Genomic DNA, 12,596 nt, shown 5'->3' with positions numbered 1-12,596 from the left:
AATCTGACACTGGAAATTTATATTTATACATTGCAGAGCTACATATCAAAACAAGAAGACTATAACGAGAAAACATCAACAAAACAATATATAAACAATAATATACAAAAATATAACAAAACAAAAAAAGCCCTGAAAGCTCATGATTGAGAAAACATATAAAAATGGTAAAATAAATTTAAAAACAACAATAGGATGAGCCGAAATATGAAGGGCAAGGGCAAGAAAAATCTTAGTACACAGATTGCTTACTCAAGAAAATTGTATAAATTTTCTATTAAATAAGCAACTTTCCTTCTCTAAAGTTGTACATACAGATTTTCATGAACGATTACAAACATAATGTTCCTATTTAACAATATAACATCATTGCTTCCTCCCCAAATATTGTGCAGAAGAAACTCATGGACCAGACTTGAACGGTTCCTTTTTCAGCAGCAGCAAAAGCAGCAGCAGCAATAATGTATAGATTGCTATTCCCCTTAAAGACCACTGTACAGAAATACAGCAACATCTCTTAATGATTTGTACTGAATTACCTGTTTTCTCTGTATCCTTACTTGCATATTAATATTATTTGAATATCAACAGGCCTTTAGTTTTAATGATTTTTCTATAGCCCAGTATTACTAAATTATAATGCATTGTACAAGCAAGACATGTAACCTTTGGTCAATTATTAACTTTGTACAGTACACATTTTATACTGTAAAATAATATAATATAATATAGGACTCTTAAAGCATCTCTTTAAGTTTCTTCAGTCAAGATCCAAAAAGTAATTCCACTTTGCCAACTATATGTTTGATTTGTAATATTTGAATGAGAGTCAGTTTGGAGTAGTGGTTAAGGCATCAAGCTAGAAACTGGGAGACCATGAGTTCTAGTCCTGCCTTACATACAAAGCCAGCTGGATGACTTCGGGCTAGTCCCTTTCTCTCAGCCCTAGGAAGGAGGCAATGACAAACCACTTTTAAAAACCTTGCCAAGAAAACTGCAGGGACTTGTCCAGGCAGTCTCTGAGAATCAGACATGATTGAACAGAAGAAGAGAAAATGAACAGCAGATCTAATGTTAACACAAACTAGATGAGAAAAAAGAACAAAAAGAGCTATTATAAAAGAATTATGATAGATATGGGAGGAGGTATTCTCTCCACCAAACAAAAAAAAGCCATTAGTTCAATCCCTTGAACTAATTAAGTAACTGCTTAAAATCCAGCCTGTCATGACAAATATATTATCAGGGTAAAATAATTGACAAAATGTCCCCTTCTGAAATAATTAACTTTGTATTCTCCTCAGAAAATTACAGCTTTACAGAAATGAGACTACTATTTGAGTTTTGAAAAATGATTCATACATGTGTCCCAAAAGGAAATTCAGGCATACTAACAATGAATTCTGTATGTTTTATTAATTCTTGTTTAACTTCCAACAGCTTCTTTTGTTTCACAAAATTCACTTATGGTTATCATTTTATGAGGACAGAAGACAATAGTTCAGCAGCCAGTGAGCAGAAAACAACCTGGAGAGTTAAGAAAACAACTAAAAGCGGGGTGAGGGAGAAAAAGAGGAAATGTGCCATTTATGTCTCAAATACAATTTCAGCTTTTGTTTTTAGCATAAACAGGAACTTTGCAAAGTACTTACATATGCATTGAAACAGGCTGCAGACCACATAGAAAGCTCAAAAAAGTCTTCATTGTTTTTTAAAGTCCTCAGCCATATAGACCCCTTTTAAAACTCATTTTCCTTTCAAAGAGATGCTGCTGCCCTGCCAATCAGCAGTATAAGGAAGATAAATCATTTCTAGTAGTTATAGATAAGCTTTAGTCAAGTGAGTTCTATTTTGAGACCCTTGACCGCAACTAACATACATTTAAAATTAAATACTTAGTTCAAATTTTTAATGCTTTTCATTGCCAGAAGAAAATAGAATTCTTAGTCATTTCCCACAAAAATAAAATCCTGTTTAGCCTCACCAACTATCCTAACTTCAGACTGTAGTTTTGAAGTCACTTGCTTATATGTGCATTTAAGCATGTATACATTTGAACCATTATATGGCAGGAATAAGCAATTAATTTCCCAATGAGCCATATGAAAAACTGGGACTGCTGGGGAGGGCCACTGCCCTGTCCCCTTGCACCACACCACTACCTCCAACACCATTGCCCCCTGGTGCTGATGCCCTACCCTCTGCTGACAGTACCAACATTGCCCGTCGGAAAAGGACAGTCAAAAGTGTAAATGTGACCCGCATTCTGTAAAATGCCCAGGTCTGGGATATCATATCAAGAACAAATGGTGCATTATGTCACTCTCATATTTCTGAATGTGTATGAAAGGCTTTCTGGTTCATCTTTAAACTTCGTATATTTCAGCAATACAATTAATCACTTCAAAAATAGTTTTTGGACTTTACTATCTTTAAAATGGTAAAACTGGTTACATTATTCACATTTTTCTCTTATCTACTCAATTCACGTCCACCCATTATGATGTTCACGGACAGGCAGTGGTGGGTTGCAAATCCCGTTCCAGCGAGGCCGTCAGCATTCTCATGGACGTGCGCAATGCACGCACAGTGCGTGCATGCATTTAAGCACCTCCGTGACGCTTTGCAATGCTCCAGCTGCTCCACGGAGCATCGCACAGGCGCTGTATACACCATGCGCCTGCACAGAAGCGCAAAAGCCTTTAAGTATACCGGTATCCGGTGCTCCGGGTTGGCTCCAGTACGCACGTACCAGGGCGTACCACCTGCAACCCACCACTGCTGACAGGCAATATTGCTGATGTAGTAAGGGAATTCCCTATATATTCTAAAACAAGTTGTGATATCACTGCACCGTGGTAAGATACATATAATATTTTCTGAATTAATATATGCAGGGGGAATAAAACAGAAACTGCAGCAATTATCCAGGCAGACAAAAGGCCAATCATGCTATAAGTTCTTCATAAAGCATATTTGGAGTTCTCATTCAACAGCAGAGCTTCTCACAAACCAAGAATTTTTTTTAAAGGTCCATCTGACTACCCAAATAGAAGAAATTAAAACCTGGATCCAGGAAGGGTTGAAATGGATCCTTATATTTTTTTACATGAAACCTACTGAGTACCACTTCCAAATCACAGATTTCCATCCTTCTGCACAAAATGATATTTGCACCTATTATGCAAAAAGGTGGGTTCTTATGGGTTTTATGTTGAATCAATGGGAACCTGCAGATTGTATCCATCACTGATGTGGTCAAATGTATACAAGTGGAATGAAGGGGAAGAATGGAAAGAATGTGACCTGGTTCTCTCAGTGACTGTTACATCCTCAACCATCATATTCTGCCTAAGCATTTCTCTAAATTATGATGTAGAAGAGATGGGTCAAGAGTCTTCTTTAAAGGATGGATTGAGAAAAAAGCTTAATTAGTCAAGTAGTACTTCCAAGAAGACTGCCTGGCAATTATAAACTATTAAGAAATAGGAAAAAAACAAACCTAAATCTTGAGGGACACCTGATCAAATGATGGGGAAAAAAACATGTTTTATTACTGTACTTCTAAAACTAAACCTCAAAACTGGACTGAAGCCATTTCTTTACAGAGAGATACTAAACACCCAAAATTAGAAGACTGATGATTATAATGATTATGTCTGTGCTGGAAAAAATAATCTATGATTTGTTGGTGATTTCAGGTGTGTTCTATATAAAATGGTGATGCTGTATGACGATCACTGCATTGGATCTATTTTTACCACACGCAGTGACAAAAATGGATAGATACATGATTGCAAGGGCACATTTGTCTGCCCAGAATGAGACTAGTGTTCTGATAATTGTTTCGAAAGGATTCCAAGCAAAACCTGGGGGAGTCACAGGAATCTGATTCAGATCTATGTTTTTTGCCCTTTTTATATATGCCAGCTATGTTATTGTAGTGAACATTATACTGAACAGATAACTATGACCTCTATTTTAACAGAAGTTTTCATGCAAAAACCAGGAGCATATGCACCTTGAATCCACCTTATTGTGCCACAGTAGCATCAAAAAACATCATATCCATGACAGTCAGTGGAGATAGAAGTAAACTGTGATTTCACATGGCCTCCAATGCAGCCTACATAAAAATTCATAAGGATGTGTATGAATCTAAATTTCACCAAAACTGCTCTCCAAAAACCCATTTACAGCAAAAGCAAAGTATTTGTTTAGTAACATCCTACCCATGACTCCAGATTCTGGGAGTTATGTTACAATAATGCAGGTCGAAAGTCACAATTAAGTCACAGGCTGAGGGAAGAGGGAAATGTAAAAAAAAAGAAAGGAAATCTCATCTATGCAGCCACAGAAAGAAAAAAGAGAGAGAGAGGAAATTGCGTCTTTGTGGAAGAGAAGGAAAAAATAAACTGAAACATTTATGTGGGTGTGTGCAGACGTGTACGTATGCACAGGCGGCTATATTTATTTTAGTCAACCTTAAAATAATAATAAAAAAAAACCAAAATGACCTAATCTGTTTTATCCAGCTTTCATGCAGACACTCAATAGGAAGATCCATGCTAACCCTAAAGGAAAAAAGGAAAACGCCACCACCAGGGAATAGAGAGTGCACGTTGGGGGGGGGGGGAAGAGGCAGGGGCCTTTTCTTCTTATTTCCTCCATTTATCCCTCTTCCCACCCCCACCCCCAGGCAAGAAAATCAATCAATTGAACCGGGAAGCCCAGGGGAGAAATACGTTCCCTGTTCTCCACCGTCGGGAGAAATGGAAAGCTGCCAATAATCTGGTTTCCGCCCTAGAGAAGAGAGAAAGGGGGGACGGAGGGGTGGCTCACCTTCCGAAAGCTCCAGCTCCAGCTCCGCAAGCTGCTCACGGACCTCTCGGGGCAAACCGACCGGAGGAGAAACGGCGCCGTTACCGCCCGGCGGCTCAGCCATGATGGGAAACGGAGTGTGTCCGACTTCGGCGACTTCGCCTCCTTTCCCTTCTCAGCGCCGGCAGGTCCGGGTCTTGCCGTGCCCAACAGAGGCGGCAACGAGACCCACCGCCGTGGCCATAATCCGAGCCTTTCCTTCAGCCTCGCCGCCGCCGCCACCACCCTCCTCCTAACCGCGTTGAAGGAGCCCGGCTAAGTCACATGAGCGAGGCGGGCAGGCCCAGTCCAAGCGCCAGCCTTCCTCCACCCCCCCCCGCCCCATGAGTAGACACAGGGAAGCGCCGCCCCGGGCGGGCAGGGCAGGCCCAGCGCTGGGAAAAGCCGGGTCCTGTGCCGCGGGCGTCCCCTACCGGCCTTTTCGGACTGCCGCCGGCCTTAGGAAGCCAGGCGAGGCGGCTGGTGTGGAGCGGTTCCCGGTTCTCTCCAGGCACAATTGCGTTCGATTCGAGGCTTCCCAACTATGCGCAAGGGCCTTCGACGACCCCGCCACGCTTCTCCCCGGTGGATGTCGCGGTTTACCCCCAATTTCTGGGTTAGCGGAACACGGTCGGCTGGAAAAATAATCGGCTTACTTAAGCTAAGGGCCGCAGTGCTTCATGCAAACGCAGCCAAAGACAAAGGCGGAATGTATAAAATTGCAGCAAGCGATGGATTATTTTAAGAGTTACCTTTAGTATGGTATGTTATAGGTTTAGTATAGGTAGTCCTCAACTTACGACCGCAACAGAGCCAAACATTTCTGTTGTTAAGTGGGACCTTTGTTAAGTGAGTCTTGCCCCTATTTTATGACCTTTCTTGCTATGGATGTTAAGTGAATCATTGCACTTGATAAATTACTAACCTGGTTGTTAAAAGAATCTGGCTTCTTCCCCATTAACTTTGCTTATCAGAAGGGGACTTCCTGGGAGGAGCCTACTGGTGAAGGCAGCAAAAAATCAGCTGCCTCCGAATTCCTGGCTACGTACCTGTTTAGAGGATCTTCCATCTGACGTCTTATCAGGTTTTCTTATCCTTCAGGCAAGAGGGAAAGAAGAAACTGTTTTGCTGGCAAATGCTCTTCGATTTTTGCAGCTTTTGTGCTTGCAAGGAAAGGGGGGCTAGCCCATGGCAGAACGGCTGTCCGTGCTGGGAATTTCAAACTGCCTTGTGCAGGACAAAGTAGGTCTCTCCCACTCTGCTCTAAGTTTTGTTTGATTTAATCTTATCACGAGCAGAATCCGTTTACTGCGAGGACAATAATTGCTTATCAACATTTTAGCTTCTTCTCTTTTTCTCCTCCGAAAAATTATTTACTCAGAGGCTTTTAAAATGGCGCCGAGCAGGCTGGTTTCTCCGGTAATAACGAACACTTTTTGCTAATTCTCACAAGACTTCAAAAGAATTGAAAAGAATTCTTGAAAAGAATTCAAAACAAAAGAGATAGCTTATCACATGTTTTGGTTTCACAATAGAAGAATTTTACTCCTTCATTAACTTTGCTTATTTGGAAGTTAAATGGTGATGAATCTGTTGAACGGTCTTGTTACAATGTTTACTCACTGAAATTTTTGCCAAGCCTTAAACTTCAAAATAAAAGCCTCCTTACTTAAAGCTGCATATTTGGCAATAGAGTTTTATTAACTGCAGGCAGACAAATTTTGAAATGGCCTCAAAACCAAATATTAACTTGAAGTCGTCACCCTCTACTTCCAGGGGCACATCCTCAGTGCCTGGCACAAAGCTGCAGCCTCCGCCTCCTACGCCCCCTGCTGGGGATGTGTTAACGAAAGAATTTTTTCTGAGTAATCTAAGCGAGGCTCTTAATGCACAGACAATTAAAATGGAAGATAAATTTAGAGATAATAGAGAGGAGAGAAAAGAGGAAATAAAAGAAATGAAAGAAGAAATTAAAAGTGAAATTAAAAGTGAAATAAAAGGACTTAAACAGGAGTTGTATGAGAAATTTGAGGCTAAGGTTGATAAAATTAGAGATGACATGCTGAGTCTTGTAACTGTATTAACAGAACATATTTCTGGAGTGGAAGATACTCTAGAGGTTCTTAATGATGCCAATGCTAACTTGACATTGAAAACAGAGGTGGTGGAACAAAAAGTGGAAAATGCTGAAAAAGAAATTATTATGATACAGTACCGACAAATGGAGTTCGCATTAAGAGTAAGGGGGCTGCGTGAGGAGAAACAGGAGAACCTGAAACAGATCCTATCGGAAGCTTTTGACCGCCTGATGGGAAGACCAGGGACCAACCAAGGCTGGCAAATTGACAAAGCTTACCGCGTTAACTCCTGGCTGGCAAAGCAGAAGCAGCTTCCTCGAGACATCGTTATATATTTTACTACAAGAGAGTTCAGAAATATGGTACTGCAAGCGTCTTATAACACTAAGCTTCAAATTGGCGGTAAAGACCTGGCTGTTTTGAAAGAGATACCACCTCAAATGTTAAGAGCCAGAAGAGATTACGCTTTTTTGGTCGAAGAACTCAGAAATCGTCAGATACAGTATAGATGGGATGCACCATTCGGCATCATATTTACATTTGATAAGCAAAGGTACCGCCTCAACTCTGTATGGAAAGCCCGAGATTTTTATTATAATATATTGAAGGCCGGACACCCTGCACCATCTGGACCTAGAGAAAGACCACAAGAAGGACAGGATAGACAGCAAACTATACAACCACCAGACAAGATGGAGCATCTCTCTTCTCTAGAAGTGCAAGGTGCTATGGAACCAAGACCTAGCCGCATGACTACTAGACGTATGGAGAAACAAGCTAAGAAGCAACAGCGTCAACAATCACCGGCCATCGATCAAGGAACTACAACAACAAATCTGGAAGCAGTGGGAGGAGCTAGACCTAAGGTCAAACAGGCCATGCAGGAAGCTCTAAAAATGCTTCAACCAACCAAAGATGACAACTAAGATCTTAACATGGAATGTCAACGGACTGAACTCTCCACAGAAGAGGAAGAAAATATTTCATTATCTTAAACAGTTTAAGAACGATGTAATTTGTTTGCAAGAAACTCATATTAAGTCAACTGATCAAAAATATCTGATCAACTCAAAACTTGGTCAACATTTTGCAGCTTCTGCTATGGAAAAGAAGAATGGTATAGTTGTATACTTAAGAAAAGATATGAAAGCTGAATTAATAGAAGCAGATCCCTTCGGAAGATATATTGCTTTAGACTTAATCTTAGAAGGGAAAAAGACATTACTTTTGGGAATTTATGCTCCCAATCAACAGCAAGATAGATTCTATAGAAATCTTCATGCTAAATTAGTACAGTGGGACTATAGTTCCTGTATACTATTGGGTGACTGGAATGGAGTGATAGACACTAAGAGAGATAAGAAGATTTCCCGCTTAAATACCAAGATGCGAGCAAAGTTACCCAAATCTTTCTTTGACATTATGGATGATTTTGAATTGAGAGATATCTGGCGAGAAAGAAATGCAGAGGAATATGACTTCACTTTCTTCTCGGACAGGCATCAATCCCTTTCAAGGATTGATTTTATTCTAATCACTAATGATTTGCTTTCTAGGGTCAAGAAAACAAAGATTGCAGCTAGAGTCCTTTCGGACCATAACCCAGTTTGGATGGAGTTGGGAAGGGTAGTGCAGGCAAGAAGGTTTTGGAGACTGAATGAAAATTTATTTAGATATGAAAACTATATTAATGATTGTAAAAAATTACTATCTGAATATTTTGTTTTGAATATGAATAAGGGTACATCTATGGAATTTGTATGGGATGCAAGCAAAGCGTATATGAGAGGAGTTTTGATGAATATAAATAAAACACATAGAAATAAGCAAGGGTTAAAACGAACAGAACTGGAAGAGGAAATTAAGAGAAAAGAGCTGGAGTTAACAAGGAAACCAGACGATACAAAGGTTAAGGAAGCTATTAACATATTAAAATCTCAATTTGACATGTTGATCTCTGACCAGGTAGCTACTAATTTATTATATGCAAAACACAATACTTTTTGTAATGCAAACAAACCTGGCAGATGGTTAGCTTATCAGATTAGGAAAAAAGGAAAACTCGAAATATATCTAAACTGATTTACAGAGGGAAGGAGGTGTTCCAACAGGAAGAGATTCAAAAGGCTTTCTGGGAATTTTTTACAGAACTGTATAAAGGGGATAAAATTAATGGTTTAGACATAGACAAATATTTAGACAAGGAGAAAATACCTTCAGTTAGAGAAGAACACAGGCAAAAATTGAATCAACCAATAACCTCGGGGGAAATCCTGCAGGTAATTAAGCAATTAAAGCCAGGGAAAGCACCAGGTACAGATGGCTTGACAGCGGTTTACTACAAAAACTTACAGTTAGAAATGGTAGAACCTCTTAGAGAATTATTTAATATGATTCAAACGGAAGGTAAAGTCCCTCCATCTTGGAAGACAGCGTTTATATCTTTGATACCCAAAGAAGATCAAGATACTACTCAACCCAAAAATTATAGACCCATTTCATTACTGAATGTAGATTATAAAATTTTTACTAAAATATTAGCAAATAGGTTAATGTTGGTCATTCAACAATTGATACATACGGACCAAACAGGTTTTATACAAGGGAGACAGATGAAAAGTAATGTTAGATTAATTATTAATGCATTAGAATATTTGGGAAAGAACAACCAGATCCCTGCTGCGTTTATATTTTTGGATGCTGAGAAGGCCTTTGATCGAGTTAATTGGCAATTTCTGTTGAAGATACTGCAAAAAATGCAGATAGGAGATAATTTTTTACAGTCAATTAAAGCAATATACCAACAGCAAACAGCACAAATCATAGTCAATGGAAGTCTAACAGACTCTTTTCAAATTGGAAAAGGTACAAGACAGGGCTGTCCTTTGTCCCCATTATTGTTTATTATAACTTTGGAAGTATTGTTGAATAAAATACGGGGCTTGGATGGTTTAAAAGGGATCAAGATTAGGCAGCAAGAATATAGAGTCCGCGCTTTTGCGGATGATTTGGTCATAATATTGGAACAACCGCAGGAATCCAGTATGGTTTTAATGAATATGATTAATCAATATGGTCAAGTGTCGGGCTTTAAAATAAACTTAGGAAAAACCAAAATATTAGCTATAAATATGAATATTAAACAAAAGGAAGAATTAGGAGTGATGCTAGGATGTGAGGTAGTTAAAAAAGTCAAATATCTTGGAGTTAACATTTTAACTTCAAATGGGAAATTATATAAGCATAATTATGAACCACTTTGGCATAGCATACAGACAGAGATGAAAAAATGGGAGAAATTGCACTTATCTTTGCTGGGTAGGATAGCGGCAGTGAAAATGAACATTTTACCAAAATTTTTATTTCTCTTCCAAATGTTACCTATACTTAAAAAAGATGCGAACCTTTTAGAATGGCAGAAGGGTATCAACAAATTTGTGTGGGCAGGAAAGAAGCCGAGGGTAAAGATGAAAATAATGCAAGATGTACGTGAGAGAGGAGGATTGAAACTACCTAATTTAAAACTATATTATGATGCAGTGGCATTATCTGCAATTAGTGATTGGATTCATTTAACCAATGATAGAATATTGAACATTGAGGGACACGATCTGGTATTTGGTTGGCATGCTTACCTGTTATTCAACAAAAAATTGGATAAGACCTTTAAAAGTCATATTTTAAGAAATGCTTTATTGCGGGTCTGGAAGAAATATCAATATAAATTAAATGACAAGATACCCATGTGGGCAATTCCTAGACACGCAATTGAAAATATGAATACAGCACAAAGACAGGACAGAATTACTTACAGACAGCTTCTTACCTCGGAAAGGGGGGTATTACAATTAAAATGTTTAGAGGTATTAAAAGAGGAGAAGGTAGTTCAAACATGGTTCCAGTATGGGCAATTACAGGCTAGGTGGAAAATAGATCAAAAAATTGGTTTTATTCAAGTTGAGGATAATCTGTTTAAACAAATAAGAGATCAAAGCTTAATGCATATAAAGAGGATATATAATGTATTAATACAGATGGATTCGGAAACAGAATTAGTTAAAGATTGTATGATAAAATGGGCTCAAAATATTGAGGAACCAATAATGTTGGATACATGGGAAAGAATCTGGGTAAGAAATGTGAAATTTACACAAGCTCAAAATCTGAGAGAAAATTTTTACAAGATGTTCTATAGATGGCATTTAGATCCTAAAAAGTTGGCTTCTATGTATCCGAATGTACAGCCTAAATGTTGGAGGTGTGGTTCTCTCGATGCTACATATTATCATATATGGTGGACCTGCCAAAAGGTTAAGGCATTTTGGATAAAAATATGGTGGGTCATGCAAAATGTTTTTAAAAGAAGGATAAAGTTTAGTCCTCAGTTATTTTTACTAGGTATATGTACTGATTTTACAGTGGTAGAGACCAACTTGACTCTGCACCTGATAACTGCAGCAAGACTGTTGGTGGCGCAATATTGGAAGAAGGAAGACTTGCCTACAATCCAAGAATGGACATTGAAAGTAACAAACTTAGCTGAAATGGCTAAAATATCGGCATATCTCAAAGATCATTCAAATGAGAGATATAAACGAGACTGGAAAAAATGGATTGACTATATACAAAATAAATACGGGACTAAGAAATTCCAGTTAGCCTATGCTTAAGATCAGAAATGATTTAAACTGTTAAAAGTCAGTTCAGTAAGAAGAAGCTAAGGTCAATCTAGAATGTCATTAATTTCTTTATTTCTTTTTTCTCAATAGATTTTAGACTGTGTTAGTTAAAAATCCATACCGTGTACGGGTTCTGGGAAGTCGGGGGGGGGGAAGGAGGAGGGGGGGTGGGGGGGTGGAGGGAGGGAGGGATACACACAACAAAAAAAAATTGTACTTTAATGTCTTAATGATTGACAAATGATGACATATTTGTGTTTTTTTTTTTTTAAAGAAAAATAAAAAAGTTGAATATTAACTTTGCTTATCAGAAGGTGATCAAATGACCTTGGGACACAGCAACAGTCATAAATATGAACTGATTGCCAAGCATCTGAATTTCGCACACGTGGGGATGCTGCAAAGGGCATAACTGAAAAACAGTTATAAGTCACTTGATATAGTGCCATTGTATCTTTGGTCATTAAATGAACTGTTGTAAATTGAATACAACCTTTCTAGGTGTAGTGGCTAAGTCAACATTACAGAAACCCTTTTAGGAGTTTGTGTGAAATTGTGAACAAATGGCAGATGTTTGCCTCCCAACAGCTCAGAAGTTTAGTACTGTTTTTGCCATTTAAAGGTGAACGTGTTTGTTTTGTGATTATTAATCTATGCATACTTAAGTGCACAATTGGTTTAGCACTTAATGTGCTCTCAGTGCTCAAGAACTTCTTTAAACTCACCCATCAACCCATGTGCACAGTATAAGGAACCATAATTATGGCATCCCCAATAAATGCCATTGCCCATCTGGTTTCAGTTTAAAGTCCTCTAGCAAAGGAGAGTCCACCCCTCCAGAAGATGTCACTTGCATTGCTAAATAGTTCCTAACACGACAATGTTTTCTTGATATGCAACTGAATTTTGTCCCTTCTACATAACATCCCTTCAGCTAGAACAGGGATGTCAAACAGACGGTCCGTGGACCAGGAACACC

At 38.7% G+C, this 12,596-nt stretch overlaps 1 protein-coding gene across 2 annotated transcripts in view; it reads right to left on the bottom strand.

Annotated features, from left to right (window-relative positions):
- DIP2B (disco interacting protein 2 homolog B) overlaps window positions 1–5,146 on the bottom strand; it is a 200,785-nt gene extending 195,639 nt beyond the window's left edge. For both annotated transcript variants that reach the window (XM_032210327.1, XM_032210328.1), the window contains exon 1: window positions 4,843–5,146. In XM_032210327.1, the coding sequence (XP_032066218.1) occupies window positions 4,843–4,945 (103 nt within the window). In that variant the 5' untranslated portion in view covers window positions 4,946–5,146. The remainder of the gene's footprint in view (window positions 1–4,842) is intronic.
- Between the last annotated feature and the right edge of the window lie 7,450 nt (window positions 5,147–12,596).

Source organism: Thamnophis elegans, chromosome 2 (genome assembly GCF_009769535.1).
Source record: "Thamnophis elegans isolate rThaEle1 chromosome 2, rThaEle1.pri, whole genome shotgun sequence".
NCBI classification, from domain to species: domain Eukaryota; kingdom Metazoa; phylum Chordata; class Lepidosauria; order Squamata; family Colubridae; genus Thamnophis; species Thamnophis elegans.
This window is presented reverse-complemented; position numbering and strand designations above follow the sequence as displayed.